At 38.4% G+C, this 21195-nt stretch overlaps 1 protein-coding gene across 1 annotated transcript in view; it reads left to right on the forward strand.

Moving 5' to 3' along the window:
- Positions 1-21195, forward strand: part of THADA (THADA armadillo repeat containing) — a 153776-nt gene that overhangs the window by 103793 nt on the left and 28788 nt on the right. Inside the window, exons 30-35 of the mRNA XM_062490364.1 lie at positions 2195-2280; positions 13088-13500; positions 13858-13979; positions 15354-15426; positions 17190-17334; positions 20473-20604. Coding sequence (XP_062346348.1) covers positions 2195-2280; positions 13088-13500; positions 13858-13979; positions 15354-15426; positions 17190-17334; positions 20473-20604 — 971 coding nt within the window. The remainder of the gene's footprint in view (positions 1-2194; positions 2281-13087; positions 13501-13857; positions 13980-15353; positions 15427-17189; positions 17335-20472; positions 20605-21195) is intronic.

Genomic DNA, 21195 nt, shown 5'->3' on the forward strand with positions numbered 1-21195 from the left:
GGTCGTGTTAAATAGTGTGCAGTGCATAATTTGAAATGTTCAGCATTGTGATTTTTGGCTGTCAGATCTGTTACGTAAATCACGATTTGATTGTCTTCAAGACTGAGCTTTCTGCTACAGTCTGAACAACACCAAAGTTTCTTGGTTTTGGAAAACTGAATTTCCTGTTGTGTCCGTCTGGCACATACAGATGAGAATTCACTAGCATCACCAGAGCAACGAAACCAGCCAAGGACAAACGTTTGGCATGTTTTATGCTGGAAAAGTCTCATTTCAAAATCAAAACATGTATATGCACATACTTAAAATAAAGTGGTAAGTGCTTAAAAGCTGGACCAGAATAAAAAACATGCCAGTGTTGCTGTTGCCTCTTCTTCAGTAAAAGTTGCATCAGCCATGTTTTACCCAGGGCACAGTTTGTGCATTGGAGATTTTCTTTCCACTGAGAACACAGAATGATAAGTGAGTCTTCAATTTTTTGAGGGAGCTGAAGTGCAGTAGATGCATTAGGTTCCTCATATTGGCTGAAAACTGTTGTGGCTGCTTTCATCCATTTGTGAGAGACCTCTTGTGGTTTGTTTTTCTTCTGAGCCTTTGACTGATCCATCCGTCTGTTTTCTTATGGGTTGAGCTCTCAACTCTGTGAGTATTCCTTGGTGGTGTTTCCACACCCATTTGTGAGGAACAACTTAGGCAGCAACTGGATGTCCAAGATACAGGAAAAGATCTTTGCTTAACCAGGGTGGATAGAAATTAAGTCTGCCTAATACGATTCTTCAGAATTAGGCCATATTAAAATTGCTTTGGCTTCTTAAGGCTTTGGTTCTTGTTGATGTGCATCTTCTCAGCAGGCAGCTTTTGGCTCTTGTGCTTTAAGGCAGGTGGTAGGAGGCAAGCATGAAGAAGTTTGAGGAGGTATGAACCTAGACTACTTCACTAGTAAGAAAGTGTACAAAAGGTCTCATTTTATGCAGAAGGGAAAAAAAAAACTCTTCTAAAGAGAGATACTGGTAGCACGTACTCTGCTGTGTGTTATGTGGATGCCTAATACTGTAGGTCATAAAGGAAAGCATAATAATTTTAGGCTTCTTGCATGTGAGAGCAATGTTTCTGGTTAAAGTTGTCTTTTTTAATAGGTTCATAGGCTAACTCTCCATAGACAAATACAGTGGCCAAACTATGTAAGAGTCTCAAACCTTTCATTTTTATGTCATGATCACATCTTACTTGAAAAAGCTTTTTTTTCTTGAATTTTCAGGATGTTAGAGTTCAAAATGTTTGTTGGAACATTTTTAATTAACAATTTTTGAAAGAGTTTCAGACTTCAAGATAAGCATACAAAAAAAGTGCCAGATAAAATAAAAATGAAATACTGAACAGAATTAGTCATACTTCAAGCTTGTGCTGCTTGATTCTGAGTTTTTTGTTTTAGTACAAGTCCCATTGGGCTCTTCAGAGTAATTTCTGTGTTTTGAACAATATTTCCTGTTTGTTCACATTTTAAGTTATATTTTTAAAAAGTTTACATGGCTAAATATGTTTCAGTGATAGTAATACAAAGAAAAATGAAGTTGTTAACCTAGTTTTATGTTTTTAATTGGAGAGAAAAAAGATGTTTCTCACTTGCAAATTAGAAAGGTAGAGCAGAAAGCTTATTAGCAATTTCCATTGTATACTCAAAATCCTAAATATTCTTGTTTGGAAGAAGGAATAGCTAATTTTAAAACAGTGAACACCTCTGGTCTTCATCAGTGAGAGAGCTATGGCCATTTAAAAGGTGTAGCAGGTACATTGCAAGGGAAGTTTCTCGTATGAGCTGTAACAGTGAGAACTGAGGACTTTTTCTTGATGCATTTAGTTAGACACATTATCTATAAACAAAACAAAGGCATAGTAGGTGCTACAATGGGCTGGTTCATCCAGTAGTAATGGAATGTATCAACTACCATTCAGTGGAATGGCTGGAGGAGGAAGGTGTTGCTGTTCTGCAAGGGAGACTGTCACTCAGAATGGACCAGGAAGTGAAGCTTAGATAACTTGGCCTAATTATTTTATATATGTAGTCTAGTTTGACCAGTAGTTTATCTTCATTAATAAAAATAGACATGCCAAACTAGTTTGTTTTGCTGCTGTTTCTGAGCATAAGGTTATAAGGATTTTAACTTCAAAGGCTTGATTTTATTTTTTTTTTTAGGCTTAATCCATGTTTGGTGACCAGAGCTGCCTATCTTGATGTCCTTGTGATGTTGAGTACTCACCTGCAGAAGTTTCAAAAGCAAGGTAAGTCAAATGTACTCTTCTGTACATTGGATTTAATGTCTGTTTCTGAGCTCTGTTGAAACTGGATACACAGCAGTATATTACTTGTGCTCAAGGTATCTACTGACTTCTGGAATCCTTTAGCTGCTTCATAGAAGGCTCTTTGTTCTGCCTTCTCAAGAACTAGTCCTCGGTTTTGATGAGGAGAAAACTGAGGTATGGCTCCATGTCAAGGCTTGAAGTGATGATCTTGCAGTATTCCTAGTCCTAGAATGGCTGTCAATGAAAAAGATCCTCTCCATGTTCCAAAATGTTTTTTTAATCCAAAATCCAAATCCAGGACTATTGCTACTCTAACCTTTCCAGAAAGCCACACAGATGTTCCTTAGTGAGACACCTGAAATAGTTTCAGGGAAAGTATTTTCTGATGTTTAGAAGTTTTATAAAAAACATCTCTGAGAGCTTCTTTCAGTTTCTTTTTTTTTTCATTTTGTTTCTTTATCAGTGGGAATTCTTTGAAGCACCAGTGAGAATTATCAGTGGTTTTAATGTTGTAGATTATAGTTAGCAGCAGTACAAAACAAGCTGTGAACAGTAAGAAAACCAGAGGTATGGAGGAAGGGATACCCTTTCACATGTGCCAGTGTGTAGGCAGCTTTCAGTCATCTGTAAGTAGCTTCCTTGTGGGACTGTTTTGTTCATTTCTTATGAGCAAGTGAATAATAAATTACTTTGTCAGTCCAGGAACGCAGTTAATGAATAGTTCTGTAATTTCACTAAAATTCATAATGCTACATTTAAGTCACTGGAACTGTTCCTTTTTTCAGATAGTCATGTTGTGGGCACTGTTAATTTTAAAACCAATTCCTTTTGCTTTCTTTTGCCTGTGCCTTTGGTTGATGTAGTTCCATTCTAATTCTAAAATGCTGTTGGTGTGATTTATTGTGAACGTACTTCAAATAGTGATAGTTGTTAGAAAAGCAAGTAGGTGATAAACATGTCTGACATTAGCTTCTTCAGACAGCTTGATGCAGAACTAGCCCTTACAACAGAAGGACAGACATACAGAGTGACTAGGCATGGGCCACATGCTTTATAGGGTGGAATGCACCATCTAAAGCAGTTTCAATATAATGTGTCTCTAGGGATATTTTTTTTTTCTTGGCTCTTTGTTGCTTTTTCTGGGGCTAAGCTATACCTACCATCAATAATTCTTATATTAAAATATACTTTTTTTTGTTGTTACTACAGAATAAAGCTTTTTAAATCCTCATATGCCCTTGGCTTTGTTGATAATCCTTTGCTGTACATTAAAAAGTCTATCTGTGTATCACAGCTACAAAATAAACAAAAACAACCCCCAAAACCTCCTTTAGCCATGTTTGGGCTTATCACCCTTCTGTTTTGAATACTACTTTTGAAAAGAGAGATCCTTTTGGAAAGACTAATTTTTACACTTCTTTAATCATGATCCTCTACCACTGTTCAGTTCCTTTGTGGTATGAATCATCCTGAGTTTTCTGTATTCTCTTCATCTGAAGTTTTTTTCATCTTCTGGTTATTCTTGTCACTCACCCTTCAGCTCTGTTTTTGTATTTTCTTTTAGGAAGGAACAGCCAGTACTCCAGGGGAGGGCTCCTCGTTTTGCTTACTTAGTGGGCATTGCTTTTCCTTTATCAGTTTCTTTCCTATTTCAGTTATCCTTGTGTGTTTTTGTCTGTTCTGGTTTTTAAACAATTGCTGCACATTTGCAAAGGCTTTTATGGGCCTCTCCACACCAGGAAACTCTCCTTCTTTTTTTTTTTAATGCCCTGACTTGTGAATAGCCCTTTGAGCCTGAGGGACTGCATCATGCTGTGGCTGGATTACCAACTATAGTGAATTCATTTATTTTTCAAAGCTCATATGGACTGTACCAAACCTGGGTGCTGTAAGGTACAGTTTCTGCAGAAGGGAAGCAATTATTTTTGCAGATTCTCTCTGCTTGGGTATAGTTCACGAGTATTGTTTTGCTTAAAAGTTTCATTCCTGCATAGGTTTAAAATGACATATTTCAGGCAGTGTCTACAGAGAGTAAAAACTTAGGCTGGAAGTACTGTTTTGAAAACTTGAAGATACATTGGGGACAATTTCATGTGTCACAGGCAAGAAGCCCTTCTGAAAGAAAGGAGTATTGTGTTTATATTAAATAGAAACTGAGTGTCCCATGGCACAGTAAGAGAAAGACTAAACTCACCAGTTAAAACTAAATGTTGTGAGTCTCCCATTTAAATATTTTTAAGATATGATTATTAATTGAAGTGTTATACTTTCCTGAGAATAAATATCTTACTCATATATGCATATCTCTGGTTATGAGCCGGTTTTTCTCTGTTCTAATCTTGATTTGTAAAGTTGTTTCAAAGAATAAAGGGTGAGGGACAAATCCAAATAAAACTGTTTCTTGATGTGTTTATCTAAGAGGCCCCAGGAAGTGCTGTATATGAGTTCCAGGCCACAGGCTGAAACTGATTTTCATCAACAGAAATGGGAATGCAATGTAATGAGCCTGCAACTGGTTAAAATCAGACCACTTCTAATTGATTATGCCTGTCTAAAAAGGCTACAATTACAAAGAGGTTTTCAGAGTACAGCTCTGCCTAGGCCTTTCCTACATTATGATTATTTTCTGTAAGTGATTTGTTGTTTTCAATTAATAAAATATGTCTCGTAAAGTGCAGGATAGCCCTTAGGGAATTTACTTCACAAATTCAAAAAACATCAGCTTTAAAATGTCAGCTAAGGAAGGCAGGGAGTAATGGATACCAAAAGCATCTTGTCCAGCTGAAAATTTACTGCTGGTTAAATGATGATTATTTATCTCAAACGAAATAAAACTACCCAAAGCCCCTATTTGCTGGACTTGTTGGAAGTGTTGCCTGATTCATGTCACTGGGAAAAGACAGTTTTCTTTCCTTGAGGTGATAGGCAAAATCTAGAACTTTTTTCTCAGCTCCTGATGTGCCTGAGGGCTTTCAGATATCCCGAGACAATACATGATGCCAAGGCTATATAAACTTTAAAATATTTTTATTCTGCTATCAGTTGTGGTTGCAAGCAAGCCTTAAAAAAAAAAAGTGGAAAAAAGTTGAAATATGGAACTGCTAGTTTACCTTTATTGAGAGCAAAGAAATTTCTTACTAGGTATAGGATTATTTGATGAGCTAATGTCTGCTGTCACTATTACTAATTATTAATAGCATCCAAGGAATTTGTTCTTGCAGACTTTTTTGATGTATTTTCTCCACATTTACTGTTCTTACATATCAGAAATCACAGATGTCTAGGGCCTTTTCATTCTCATGGGAGAACAATGCAGTCCTCTTGCAGGGGATATTCTGGCACTTCAAATAATACAGAGGAATGAAGTAATATTTCTGGGCATATTGGGGTGGGAAAAATGACTCTGAGTCCATGTGAGAACATGTTCAGCCTTAGCTGTGTATATGATTATTTGCAAATTCACAAGTTTTGATCAGGAGGAGTTGGAAGCAGAGGTCTGTAGAGCTCCAGATCCATGTGTGCATGTTTTCCTGTGCACTCAGAGATGGGCTTTGCCAGAGATGGGATGCAGGACTCTTTGTGTGATACACTGTTTCACTAAATAAGTTTCCTCTGTTGAATATGTGAACTTCCGAGAGGACCTGTCACAGATATTGCTGCTTTCAGATCTTCTGGAAATCAGTATGTGAAGCAAAACAAGATGAGAGTATTAATGTGTTCTGCAGTGCTGGTAACACAGGAGCCAGAGTGTTGAACTGCAGTGAAAGCTCAGAGCTGGGATGCTCTCTCTGTAACAGATGAAGAGTGCCACAAGACAAGAGTGGTCACATTTTCCTTCTTGCTCACGTCTTGAAAAAGTTTTCTTGTAGTATTTTGTCATTTCATGAAGGGAAAATGGATGCAACTCTCTATAATATACTTGGTTAATAGAAGCACATTATGGCCAGGGTTCCAAAAAATGGCACTTGTTGATAGAGCCCTCTCAGCGTAAGTGAAGTAGGATGTAGAACAGAAGAAGGAAAAGATGAAACAAAATTTTGCTAAAGATAATCCTGCCAAGTTGTTACTTTATCCTGTATATATGCTGTCAATCTGCTGGCTGGTTTGGCTGTTGTCAAGTATAGTGTCTTCAAAATTCAAGTTTGGTGGGAAAGAGAAAACATTTAAAAAAGATGTCAAATAGGATGAATCTGTGATTTAGGAAAAGGTGCCACTTGTAGGCTAACCAAGCATTTTTCCTTTCTACATTTGAGGTGGAAGAATTTCTAAAAGTTCTTGAAATTAACCAAACTCCAGTGTTGTTGTCAAACATGGAACAGTTACTTAGTTTAGTTACTTAGTTACATGATTAATCCTGTTAATAAAGAGACTATTTTGATACCAAAATGGAGCAGCCAGTATTCCACTTTTACTTCTTTCCTAGAGTTTTGCAAAAACATACTTTTGTTTCTTTTGCTGTCTTCCAAATATCTAAACCTTCTGTAGATGTAGCTTGGTTAAGATTCTTAAATGTTGCTCACAATCTAAAGAAATGGTTGCAAAGAATACTGTGCACTGCACATGTGTGTGTGTATGTGATCAGTAACATGGACTATTATTGCAACTGTCTGCAGGTTTTGTCCTCAAATACAAAATACTGTTTTAAATATCATTCTCTTGGTTATATATGTCCTTTTTAATTAGAAGTTATAAAATACTTTGATAGAAATAATAGGGATTATCAAACTTCTGGATGCTTTGCAATGCTTTGCAAGGAAAGCACAATCTGGTCTCTACATAGGAATTTCTTAAATGTTTTCCTGAATTATGTGATTTCTATGACTTTAAAGTAGCCTTTGAAGGCTGTGGCCACTTTTTTTCTGTATCATACTTCTTAATCTTTTCTTATTTTGGAAAGAAGGTAAATGGTAGCCTAGTTTTTCCTTCAGGCTAACTTAAAAAAAATTATGATTTTTGAATGGTAGAAATTTGACAGGGATAACTAGGTTGATTATTTTAGCCATGCTTTAACTTTCTTTACCTAGATCCTTAAGAAGTGTGGCCAAAGAATTGTTTGAATAAAAACACTGGCAGCTTGTTAACATGTGTTTTGGTTATTTGGTCTAATTAGCTTAAACTTGAATACACTCCTAATAAATTGAAGGCAGTTTTTGTTTATGTTGTCCAAAATTATATAAAGTTTGCTGTGTATTGACTGTGGCACTGGGTAAATGTTTTTATTTTGGCTTAAGGAAGGTAAAGATTTAAAACATATTTACAGGATCATCTAAATGTTCTCTGCCTACTAACATTAAATTGGACAAGTCAAAATGAAATTTTTTTAGGTACTCATTGTTCTAATTCAATGCAGACAGGAGAATGAAGAAGTTGCGGGTGGCACTGTTGGAAGTCCAAGACACAGGGAGTGACTGGGTTGGCACAGTAAAATGCCAGAGGCAGGACAAATGAGGGATGCTGAAGTGGTCCAAAGACTGACCAAAAGTTAGTGTGAGACAGAAGAGCAAAACAAATGGACCAAGGTTGAAAAGGATAAATTTTTGGAGAAAGGAGATGGATATGTGCAACACCAACAGCTGTCAAAGAAAACTGAAGGCAGAACTTGTGACACAGGTGGAGGAGGAGGAGGAAAGCAAAAGTGTTTTTAGAATGATGGCAGAGACAGTGATCAGAGGAGGGTTGTGGAGGGTAGGCACAATGCTGCTGGAATGCTGTGTTGAGCAGGGAATATGAAACGGTGTTCCATGAAACAAGTGACACTAGGGGAAAGTGGAATTGGTCATGTTTATTAATGTTAGCAGTTAAAATTCTGTCCCCACGTGAAGACAGAGACTGCTTGTCCTTTCAAAATCAGATTCTCTTTAGATTCCAACATGTACCACTGAGCGACTTGCACTGTCTCTATGGGGTTTGATGATTTTATATGAATTCAAAGTACTGGAAAACTCAGTGCTGGGCCAGAGAGAAGCTGTTAAGAAAAAAATACCTGTAAGAAAAAATAGCTGTTTCAGTGTCCAGATAATGTTGGGGTTTTTCCCTTCTTTTTTCCTTTGGAAACTTTCCATTGTGCTGTACAAAATGCAATGGGATGCTTGTGTCCTCAACAATAAATTATCCATGGATTCTGGTAATCAGTCATGTTTGTAGTTTTGAATCCTATTGTGAGTTCTGATGCTGAGTTTCTGATGTTGAAGAAGTTGCAGATGTCTTTAAAAGAAAACATCCTGCTTAAAATATGCCCTTTCTATGATGATCAACAGTCACCTTAGTATGGCTGTGTAATGAAACAGACTTTTCTGTTCTCTTTGTGGTTTTATTTCCATTTAGCAGTGATTTGGCCTAATCCACTTTTAATAAAAAGGAAAAATACAAAAGAAAATACTTCTTAGTATTTGTCTAGGAAAATCTCTTGGCACTGATTACTTCTCAGCCTACTCCCTATTCATATGATCTGTTCAGATGTCCGTGGATGGTGGTTTGAAAGTGGATTTTAACCTCAGTTCATAAACAATTGTGCTTTCTTGCAGGTCTTGTTGAATAATGATGAATATCCAGATTTTTGTTGCTCAGATCCCATTCCCATAACAATGTACTGCAGGCACAGCAGCATTTTATTGCCATTTTTGTCTGCCCTTGCAGGGTGTCAGTAAAGTTTCTGATGCTGGTAGTAACTTCCCTCCTTTTCCCCTACTTTATTTCTTTTTTCTGAAACCTCTGGTAGGAACATGGGAGATGGTCTGGGTGCTTGAGGGCCTGCATACAGGATTTAGTCTCAATATTTATCTAGAAATGTGCAAATACTTAGAGCTATACTAATCACGTGTACAGAAGGAAGCCCCTCACAGTACACCTGATGATCAGGAGAGTTGTCCACTTGGTACAGTTAAATAATGACTGTGAAATTACTAAATGCTAAAGAAATATATCAACCGTGCAAGGAGGTAAAACAAGTTTAGATTTAAATATGAAGGAATTCAGATTACTTCTCTCACTTTGGGACAGACTGTAGTGCTTCTGAGATGAAATACCAGCCGAGTTGTCCATCAGCTGATGGTTTGTTACTCCCTGAGCAGGGACATTTTTCTGTCCTTGCTCTGTGTATCTACATACTCTGGGAACAGACTGAATAGGTCCTGTCTGCCACGGCAGGGAAGAGCAGAAGAGAGACAGGCAGGGTGCAGTTTTGGGAGCTGCTAAATTTTGAGGAGGTTTATAACTGGAGATTCATCAGGTCTCCTAATTCCATTCTGCTCCTCTTCCCTTCCTCTTTATTTTCAGATTGTGAAAGACCATTTTACTTCATGTACATGGCAGAACATCACTTGATCACAAATAGGATTAAAGAGAACAGCCCCTCAAACCTAGATGCCGTGACATAGATGATGTATGCATGTATTAGTGTGGGGGACACAAAGGGGTTGAGGATGTTTGTGTTGGGTGTTGAGGAGAACCAAGTGGTTGTGTAAGATGTCTCTTGTACTAGAAGCAGGCTGAAATTCTTCCTGTCCCACAAATGAAGCAATCCTTAAGGGGGAAAAAATAAAGTTAAATCCACTTAATTCTTGGGGGCTCTTTTGCATCTGTCAGCATACTGGAGAGACTGCTGTTTGCCAGGACCCTTCTTTGGTTTGCCAAAATTTGTTCTTCCTTCTCACAGCATCTGGTAATTCAAACTGTACAGTGATATTTGTTTGTAAATAAAAGTATGTCGTTACTGTATCTTAACAACAGAGGCTGACATTTACTTTGGGAAGCAGTGTGGTTTCCTGGTTTAGTTGGATATTTTGATGTAAGCCAAAGGAAAGAGTTTACTTAAAGCTAAGCAGACGAGAAAACATTTACATGAAAGCCTGGAAAGATTTCTTAGTTATGAAGTTGAAAGCAGGAATATTTCCACTGCATTGTAATAAGACAGGGGCCATTCTTTCCTATTGTACATATTTGTGTGAAAAAAGAGTGTTGGAGAGCATGTGGAGCACAAGATGAATGCAGGATTTGCTTTCTGGTGTGCTGAGGCTAAGCAAATATGCAGACAGTCTTACTTTGTTGACAGCCTTGCCATTGAGACATCCAGTTTTAAAGAGACTTTCTGTAAAATAGATGAGCCACAGTATCCAGTCTTTCACAATTGCATGGGAAAAAAAGAAGTCATCCAGAAGGCTTCCAAAGCAGAAGTATTTGATATGTACAGAAAAAGAGAATCTGTTGCCAAAGACTCTTGTATTGCAGTCTCTGCAAGCTAGTAGTTTTGGGAGTGAGTAGCTCTGCTATGTTTTTTATATGAAAGTAGTTTTCCCTTCAGAGATAAAGATGTAAAGAGAGGTTGTGCTGGCCTTGCAAACTACAAATGAAAGTTTGCGGAGTTGGAAGGTCAGTGCAGGGCCAGCTCCTGGAGTCCATGGGAGGGTCACCACTCGCTCTGATGGTGGATTGCAGGCTCTGGCAAAGTTGGCAGAATTGACACCAACTAAATGGAAGACACCCTCCTCCCTTCCCCTAATTTTTTCCTTTCTCTCTTGCTCTCTCTCCATCTCTCTCTGTGTGCACCTAATACTACTGTCCCCTTCCCTGCTCTGGAGATTTGACCCTTCCATCCTGTCCTATTTCCCATTACTGCCTGTGTGTAGCTCAATGTAAAGCAAGGAGGACAGGAGCAGGCAGGAACCTGGAAAGGTGTCGTGCTCCGAAATGGAAGCTGTTTCTCTTTGTGAGCTGAGGTGTTTGACCTTGAACCTTTTTCTTTCAGCTGCCTGGGTTTATTTCTGTTGTTAAACTGCTGTCTGTGGAGCCAGCCTGTGTAATGACTGAGGCAAAGACCTAATCCTTCTCCAAGGCAACCAGACAGTTCCGAAATTCAGGAATTCTGGCAGTTGTATACGTGTCGTGTGACACAGGCATTAATGCTAGTTTATGCTACGATGCCAGTGTGTAGAAGCAGTGTGCTTGGAGGAGGTTTAGAAATGTAGCAAATAAAATATACAAGTTTGCATTGCTATGAGACCGAAGTCAGCTGTGTCATGTGGAGGATAATGCTGAGAGACAGCTTCTCACTGATACTGGAGTTCCTTTGACTGCATCAAGTCCCTTCCAAAAAGAAACTGTAGCAAAAATGTGAACTACAGAGCTAATGGCCAGGCAATATGTCTGAAATATTTTTACAAATACTAGATCTTTTTGAAGCGTCTCCAGAATTACTCAGAAATGGTTCTGTCTTATGTGGTAGACAGTGTACAGCCATGTCAACTTTCTGTGTAAATGTCAAACAAATTAAGATGGCTTTGGAAGAATCTGAATATGAAAGGGCAGGATATTTAACTGTAAATAGAAGGCTTAGGGAAATGTCTTCATGGACAACAAAATGAATCTATATTTATACTGTGGCTTTGTGTCAAATTCAGGAATTTAGTAGGACTATTTAGTAGGACAGTATTTTAGCTGTGCTCAGTGTTTAACTATAAATAGCAAAGTTACATGGCAATGAATTGACTTCTTGCAGATACTGAAGAAATGTTTGTTTAATCTTTGTATTTACCTTTAGTGCATTTTTACATTTAAAAAAACCTAAACTTCCAACATCCCCTAGCACTAGTGGCACTGTTTGCTGTTCTTTTGTGATTTTTCTCCTACTTGCATTTGAATTTTGTGGGGTATAGCATGTTCATTTACTTGTAGTACAAAGCTATACAGACTCTGAACTGGGCAAAATGGTTTCAGTATTATAAAATGGTTCTTTCCTTCTGATGATGGAGAAGAAGGTTGAGCTCAAGGCACATGAGTATTTCAATCTGTGTGGTGAGATAGCACCATTGATTACTTTTTTCTTTAATTTTGTGTCTACACTGCCAGCTCTGCTGAAGTCTGAAACCCTCTGGTATCAGAGATGGCAGTGACCTCTGTTCACTCCAGGAGGTGGCCAAGCACTAAAGAAGGTTCCCAGGCTGTGCTGGGCCATGTGGACAAGGTTGCACCGATGTAAATGGCTGAAATGTCACAGTTCTTGTGCTGACACATAAGAGGGGTTACAGTGCAGCTCCTTTGTTTTCTTAGCTATGTTAACTGTTCAAATTGAATAATAGGAAAAAAATCCTGTTTTTTTAATAAGTAAATTCTTTAGCTTGATACACACAGGATGGGTCTATTTTTCTTGAAGGGGCATCTTCTTAACAGCAGTTTTTTCTGACTAAAACTATGAAGGCATGAGATTTTCGGTGTTATCAGAATGGCCTCTGTCATCATTTCTTCTGATTACAGTTGCAGCTGAGTAGTCTGACAGCACTTTTGTTCAGTCTGGTCTCTGATTTTAGAGCTAACTATCTACATTTTTTCCCACATATATTTAATAGTTTATTCATGTTAATCACTTTCTGCAGTGGTAGAAATGATAGGCTTGTACAATTTGCAATATTGTATTACTAGCTTGATTTAAAGAAGTACTTGCCAAGCAGGTATAATTGGTGAAGACTGCAGGCAATCCACAAGGTACTGTAGCATTTTTAACTTGTTTGAAACTTTCAACTTATGTGTTGAAACAATCATAGTTATCAGAAAACTTCGTGTCCTTACTTATTTTGATATAAATATGAATATCACATATAAACATGTGATATCTAGCAAAGCTTTTTTATAATTTGGAATCAGGTTAAAATGAAGGAGAGCTCTGATTTTCATTTCATGCCTGAATTTATCTTATGATACCTTTTGCATACCTCATGTTTCTCAACTTCATGGTCTGGAGCAGATTGTAACATCATCTGTTTGTTCACTTTACTAAGTGTTACTCTCATTCCAGGAATGCAGTTGCTTGACTTTTGGGAAGAGATGAAGAGAGTAATTTCAGATTCTGAATTGGTGTCTGGTATTCCCTACTCATCTGCAGTACCAGGACTGATACATTATCTCCAGAGCATCACCAAACTTGTAATATCAGTGCTGTCAGTGACTGCAGGTCCTGACATCCAGAGCTGTGGTTCAGCTGCTGCCAAGGAAGTGGCCAAGCCCTCATTGTCAGTAGCTCATCTCCTGCACTGTGAGTTCCATGAAGTGCGTCTGCAGGCATTGGAAGCAATACTGCTGTGGCTGAAACAAAGAAATTCCAAGCACATTGCAGAAGGAAGAGGAGGTATATTGTGTTTACTCACTGATTTGGAAGACACTCTTCTCACAATGGTTCTGAAGGAAACAAATCCCCAGTGTTTTTGCAAGGTAAGATAAAAATAAAAAATTTTTATTGACATTTTGTATGTTTTCAGTAAATTATGTTTTAATTTTTAGATAATATTTGTAAGTTTCAAATATATATTTCAAACATGCATTATGCTTTTTAAACAGTAGGTGAGTAGTTGGGGATTTTTTCTACACTGAACAGGAGCTGTGCACTAATTTTGTAACAGATGTTCTTGTGTAAAAAAGCAAGAACTTCCTCTTTGTTTTTTTAGAACTGTCCAGAGAGACTATTTGTGTTCTTGGAGTGGAGCTTAAGTCAGTGTTTTATTTATCTCAAATGTGCACATTCTTGTTGAGAATGTCTGTAAATTCTTGGTTTGTGAATTGTGTCAGCAGGTGCTGGAAATCCTTTATAATATGGATCTCAGAAATGTGCTTCCAAAGACTGAAAGCTCTATAAAAATGAATCCAAATGAGCTCTTAACCTGGAGCTTAAACCTTGCAGATATCTCCAGCAGGTATGGTCTGTCATGGATGTTGAAATGCTTACATTTTAAAAACTTACAGCGTTGAACATAAGTATGTTGGTTTGGAACTGCCCTTTCATTTATAAATCTGTGTTTCAGAAAAGAGAGTGTGGCTTATTTGAATAAAGTGGGTTCTTGAGATTTTTTCAGAGAAGTAAGACCTTTATCTGAATTATTAAAAAGGCCCACAAGTCATACCAGCACCCTCTAAATGTCCAGTAGTACAGTTCCTTAAACAAGAAGTTACTCTGGCTGCCCTGTGATAGCCAGTGACCATAATTTGTCTTGAATGGTAATTGGGAAACACTGACTTTACTGTAGAATTAACAAAAAATGATCCAACCATACACTCATTTACTGTGAATCTGCCATCCGTCCTATCCTGGTTTATGGGCAGGTGGCTTGTGGAAAGAATGAGAGATCTCATTTAACTTGCTGGATTGGCAGGAGTGGTTAATCTGAATCCTTAGGGTTTGCACTCCTTATACAGTCCTTATCTGTAAAATCAGCAGAAATAACTAAAAAATGTGGAGCCAGTTTGAAGTTCCTACTGAATTAGAAGCTGTGTCCATCCATTCGTAGTGGAAAGGGCAAACTGCCTTACAGTGTCCAGGCTCTAAGAGTATGACATCCTGTTTCTGATAGTTTTTTAGGCCAAGTAAACATTGCCAATCCAGTGTTGAAAACATTGAATATAGAGGGTATGGAGTGTAGAACAGCATTTTATAGCTGTGCATATTTGCTGCTGAATTCAAATGATCATGATAGGGAGTGGTCATTTTTGGGATGAAGAAGATTCTGGTGGTAAAATAACACTGACTGGTGCTGTTAGAGGGAAATGGCTGAAGTAGCAGGCCTTGCTGCTCAGGTGTTGCCATTCCCCATGGTAGAAATAGGCTTCAGAAGCCATGGTGCCAAGAGCCATGTCCTTGGATCCTGCCAGGCATCAAGGAGACTTGGAAGCTGGCAATAGGCATATTCTGCACTAAGAGCATTTCTAGCACCTGTACAAGAGATATTCCTGCAGCTAAACACCAGCTTCAAGAGATGCATTTGCTCACAATTTAAAATAAAGTCTGGTTTATTTGACTCAGGTACCATTTTCAATTGTGTTCTTCTCTGAGAAGTATATAAATAGAAAATAAACATGAGAGAAGTGGAAGTAAGGGCATCTTTCATTTGAATGTCAGCTGAGAACTTAGCTAACATCTAGATCTCTAATGTAGTAACTCCAAGTGCTCAGCTTGAAAAATACCTGTTGGTGATAATCAGAAATAATTAAGAGCTGGCTGGTTTACTTCTAGAGATGAAAATGATAACAGAAATAGCTGGCATTTTGATATGTCCTTTGCCTTGTTTTCACAGCCCTGAAGGTCAAACCATAGCTCTCAAATTTGCATCCAAATTGGTTATCCACCATTTCCAGAACCATCAGCAGGTAAGGGAAATGGAGCTGGTTAAGAGTGTAATCCTCGAGTTTTTAGTGGTTGCAGTGTCTGTGGCTTCTTTTAGATCCAACCCCCAAGCTTGTGTTTTCTTGTGTCCATTAATAATTTTCGATATTATGTCTTCCTCTCTGAATACACTGCCATGTTCTGCAATGACATGGCCATGAATATTATCTCAGTACATCCCTGTCAAAGTAATTTTAAGTTAAATACATATGTAAATATTTCTGATGGAGTAATTTCAGCTTCTGAGCTCATCCAAAATGGTCACTATAATGGAAAGGGAAATGCCTGCAGTGTTTAATGCTTGTTTTGAATCCAGCCTATTTACTGAGTGCAGCTTTGTTGTGGTTTCTTGATTTTTGGCGAGCATGTCAGGTGGAAAGGCACAAAGCTGAAGCAGTGGTTGGGTGCAGTTCCCTGCCAGCTCTGATGTCTTTTGATTTTGAATTGTCAATCTGTGATGTCACATGTGTATGTGAAAAGCAGTGCAAAAGGAGCTTTAGTTCTAGACATTTTAAAAAATACTTTCAAAGACATAAAACCTACTTAGTGGATACTTTAAAACAAACAAAACTCTCATGATCTGTTTTAAAAGGAAGATTATTTTCCTTAGAAAGATATTATTTTTCATAGAATGAGCAGCAGAATAGATTCATATTATATGCTGATAACCATGTCGCATTATAAAAAATATAAAATCAGATTTGCACGCAAGAATTTAGGAACATGAATTACGATATTAAATTTTTTTGTTACAGGAAAGGCATAGTGTTAGTAGTTAAAGTTAACATAACAAAGAGGAATTAATGAAAAATACTGTAAAAATCTGAGCTAGAAATGCTATAACAACTTTCTCTACTAAGCATATAAATCATGGGAGATCTAAGATACACCTGCAGAGAGAGCTTTTGGCTTTGGGAAAGAGCAGGTACATCACTTTTACATCTGAATGCTTTCATTGGGCTTGCATTCAGTATTTACATCTGTGGAAGGGATTTTTTTCTTCCATAAGGTAAAAGTTTAGTTCTGTCTTTCTGGATAGTCTGTCCATGTGTCTGCTTGAAGTTTCAGTCATTGTAACATCTTGGGAGATTTATGTTTTGTTTTGACCTGTTACAGAATCTGTAGGACACACTCTGGCTGTGTCCCTTTGTGCAGCGGAGGTACATGGCCCTGTACCAGGCAGAATGAGGCAGAGTATGACTGAGGTTTCATTTATTCCTCAGTTAATGAGGTGGATTGAGAACTGGCTGAATGGAAATTCCCAGAGGGTTGTAAGCAGTGCCACAGGGTCTAGTTGGAGGCCTGTCACTAGTGGTGTCCCCAAGGGTCAGTTCTGGGCCCAGTATTGGTTAACTTCTTCATCAGTGACTTGGATGAAGGGGCAGGTGCCTCCTCTGCCAGTTCACTGGCAACACAGATCTGGGAGGAGTGGATGGTACCCCAGGGGGATGTGCTGCCCTTCAGAGGGACCTCGACAGGCTGGAGAGATGGGCAAAAATATGCTTTGACTTGTGTGGTCATTGGTGAGCCTGCTGTGAAGGGACAGAGTGAAAGACTTGCCTGTGAATACTATTATAACTAAAAGAAAATTTCCCAATTTTTTAATGTTCATGTGGGATTCACCCCTTAGGAAAAAACCAGGCATTTGCTAATGAGCAGTATCCCTTAAGCAGGCCATAGTTCAGTGTGATGGTAAGAGGTAACACTGGCTTGTACAGCATACTTCTCACATGTTCTGTGCCTTCAGATTTCAGAAGAAGTCTTGAAAAAATGGGTTCAGCTGATAGTGTATTTTTGTGGAGATGAGCAAGAGACAGAGATGCTGTTAGCAGCTGCTGAAGTTCTTAAAAGTATAACATCATTCCTTCTGATCAGTGAGAAGCTTGTTCTTGGTAAGTAGCTTGAAAGTAATTTTCTGGTTTTTTTGGTGAAATCCATTAATATATGATTTCAAATGTATTGTTTGTGTATGCACAGTCAAAACATAATTACATCAAACAGGCTGTTTTTTTTGAAGAATTTAATAGGATTTAATTACTAAACATGTAGATTTATTTAAATTCTGGTAGCAAAAGCACATGTACCCAGCCTCTGGCAATAACTCTGCAGAAGGGGCACATGAGATTCTGTTATGTCTACAGTTCACTATACACTGCTGTACAGAATTACTGGTTGCAATTGTTCTGTCACTTGAATCTTTCTATAGTACTCTATTGGCGAGGTGGACATAGTTTAGTTTAACACTGGGAGTGTAACAAAGCTGTGCTGGCTGGATGTTGAAATGAAGGGCTTCAGTGTAGAAATGGGAGACGTGTTCTATTAAAAGAATAATTGGATCACATTATTGGATCATCTCCCAGGTATATGGATTTATGTCTTAAGTTAACATTAGACTGTCTCTTTAGAAAACAAAGGAAGAAGGAGAGCAAACAAAATCTACACTGCCTTATTCAACAGTACATTAGTGACTGGGAAGGAATAGCTAAGTGAAACTCTGGTTTGTTCTGAAGAATAGATGGGGTTTTTCTTCTAGCTTCCCCCCCCCCCCCCCGCTCTGCCTTCTGTGAATAGAGAATAGGGGATTTTGTGACTAAAGGGCAGGAGATAAGCAAGAATAGGTGGTAATGGATGATAAAGAAATTACTTTGCATCCTGAACGATCAGACAGCTTTAGATACTTTTAACTCCATGATACTTCATTCCAGTGTAGCTATATGTTTTTAGTTTAAGTAGCTTAAATCCATCCATGTGAACTAGATACATATATCTCTTACACAAAAAGAACAGTATATTTCTTAATCTGTAGATAGTGGTTTTGTGAAAAATTAGCTATTATTTTTGAGATGAGCCTTTTAAGAGGTATTGGTAACATTTACCAGAGCCCTGATCTGTTATATGAGGTAGACATTGCACTATTAAGTGTTCATGCTATCAGCTCTGGAAATCTTGACCTTCACCATCTAGATAAAGATTTTCATAGGACAGACACTATTACCATTTTATGTGAAATGGAGACAGAGGAAGTATTGGAATGAAAATCTCCCAAATGCTGTGCTTATCTGTTGTTATTTATGGATTTGGTCTATAGATGATGGATAAGTTTCCTCTTTGATCTTGTCAAAACAGTTGCTGATTTCCATGCTTTCCAGTCAGGCAGATGTGAAGGCCTGAAATAATAAAAAAATAGCAGCAGTTGTAAAATCCTAACAAAACAAATGAAAATAGACAAGTAAACAAAAATAAGTGCTCCCCAAATTGCCCAGAGAATAGAGCCCCAAGGCCTCAGTGGGCAAACCATCTGAATTAGCTCTTTGCTCTGAAAATTGGTCCAGGGGAAGAGAGATGCAGAGCTGACCCTTCATAGTATCTAGAATTGTCAATCTGGGGATTTTCACAACTCTGAAACTGTCAGTGCTGCAGTGAGGAGTTTGGCAAATCAAGCCATGGGCTGGTGATTAGTTGTAGTGATATAAACCCAGAATAATTCCCTTAAAGGAGTTGTGTACATGTAAACAGCTTTGACTTCTATGCCTTCTTCTGTATCAGCTTGCTTGACCACATATAGTAAAAAAGTAGAAATTAAAGGAAACTGTGGTTGTATAAAATGAAGCTGTAGTCATTCCCAAGAGCTTCCATTACTATGCTCCTAAGAGAAAGAGGATGAATGCCTGTCTGTTCTGGGTGACCCCATCATCTCTTCATCAAGCTGCTTGAGGGTTCAGAAAAACTCTTTATGCAAATTCCCTCTGTAGACTTCCACTGCTTCTGGAGATACAGTAGAAATACGTCTAGGTGGGAAATCTGGCAATTGAATCTATAAGGGAATAATTATTCTGCCTTAGCTATACCAGTATAGCATTATTAAGTGTGTCATGCTAGGAAATAAAGCAACTTCTTTCTGAAATAATTATACTTCATGCCATTGCCACATAGGGAAGTTGCAGGTAATACAGAAATGCTTCTTCTGCTTGTGTAGTTAAGCCTAGAGCAATTTACTTTGGCCAAGCAGTGAAATACAGTTGCCTGGCTAGCCTTGTAATACAAATCTCTGATAAACCTGCTGAAAACACAGTAGAGGAAAACCAGCAATGAAACACAACTCTTGTGTTGTCTGTGGTTACTAGAAAGTAATATCTAACAGCTGGCTGCATCTAAAAGTGATCTTCCATTGGATTCCTTTAATCAGGGTGTTCAACAAGACCTGAAAAGTCACCTGAAAAATATGCCAGCAAACCTAGGAGTACAGACGGGTGACTTGAGCTAGTCACGCATGGTGTGGCAGCAGAAAATGGCACGAGGGTTTGCAAGGGAAGAGTGGAAGTATGAGGTGTGGAATGCCCCTGGGGTGGCGTGTGCTGTCTGCCCACCTTGGGCATTACTGCATGAGCACTCCCATCTTGGTGCTTCTCTCTGGTGTTAGTCTTAGCTGTGTGCATGTAATCACCACATGGATTAAACTTGTTTCCAGCAGAGTGGGCGTAAGGCTGGCAGGGCATGCTGGTGAGCAGTGGGGACCGGTGGATGTGGGAGAAAGAGGTAGGTAGGTAGATCCCTGAAATGTGGGGTCAGTTGCTGTTTCTGGCAGGGAATGGCACTTCTGTCCAGCTCTACTGGCAGTAGCTGAAGAAAGCTTGGGTTTGGCAGCTTCTGCTCCAGGCAGATTGCAGCAGCAAATCCATGATCAGCGTGTTGATCAGTGATCGATCTCCAACCACAGAATTTTTGAAGTTGCCAAACAGGAATTCTACACTCCTTGAAATCATAGAAAATTGAGAGCACTCATGACTAAAGTCGAACCCAGATAGAGAGGCCCGTTCTCTTATCTGTTGCCCACTGTTTAAACCAAGCTGAGTCTGCCATCTAGGTAAGGTTCACACATGCTGAAAATACTGATTGTATTGCCAGTCTTTTTCCCAGTGGTTTGCCAGTGCTTTTCGTGGGTTGTGTTTAGGTGTGGAAACAGAGCTGTCTAATTTCTTTGAATGTATATAAGAAATAGTACTCTTATTTTTCTCCACAAATAAATATAGGACTGTCTGATACCCTTGGTCTATGGAAATGTGTGATTCTACTGCTGCAGAATGAAGACTTGGTAGTAAGGGATGCTGCTGCTGAAGTGATACAAGTGGCACAGTCAGAAAAAAAGAGCAGTGAAGGAACAGGTATGTTAACATTATTTTTAAATACTATTGAATGTTTGGGAGGCAAAAGTATTTCTCTTCTCATCACTAATTTCTTGCTAGCTGTAAAGTGCTTCATCCATCTCCTATAAATATGTACCATAAAAGATAACAGCAAATTCAACACCCACCATGCTTTATTATTTTGCTTTTAGTGTTCATGGTTTAATTTGCATATGGTTACATGGAGATGTAAAAAAGACAACAGCAGGACTCAGCTTTATGGTTCATGCTGTGATGAGTCAACATTTACATAATTTCAGTTTGAAGGTTCTTTAATACCAGCTCTGGTTTAATATAATGCAGTGTAAGACACTCCTTGAATCCCACATTGTTCTGAGAACCTAATCACAGAGTGATAGGAATCTAGGAAACAGTATTCAACTCATTGATTCATTATTAGACCTTGAAATCCATTTAGATCCAGATCAACAAAGACAATACACAGCATACCCACAATGTGCTTTTGAGGATGTGGGCCTTTTTGTCTGCTTGCCCTAGTTTACTCAACCCTGTTAATTTTAAAATAGCCACAAAACTTGAGTAGGCTTAACTAATTAATGTGCTTCACTT

The sequence above is a fragment of the Cinclus cinclus genome, chromosome 3, assembly GCF_963662255.1.
Source record: "Cinclus cinclus chromosome 3, bCinCin1.1, whole genome shotgun sequence".
Taxonomy (NCBI): Eukaryota; Metazoa; Chordata; class Aves; order Passeriformes; family Cinclidae; genus Cinclus; species Cinclus cinclus.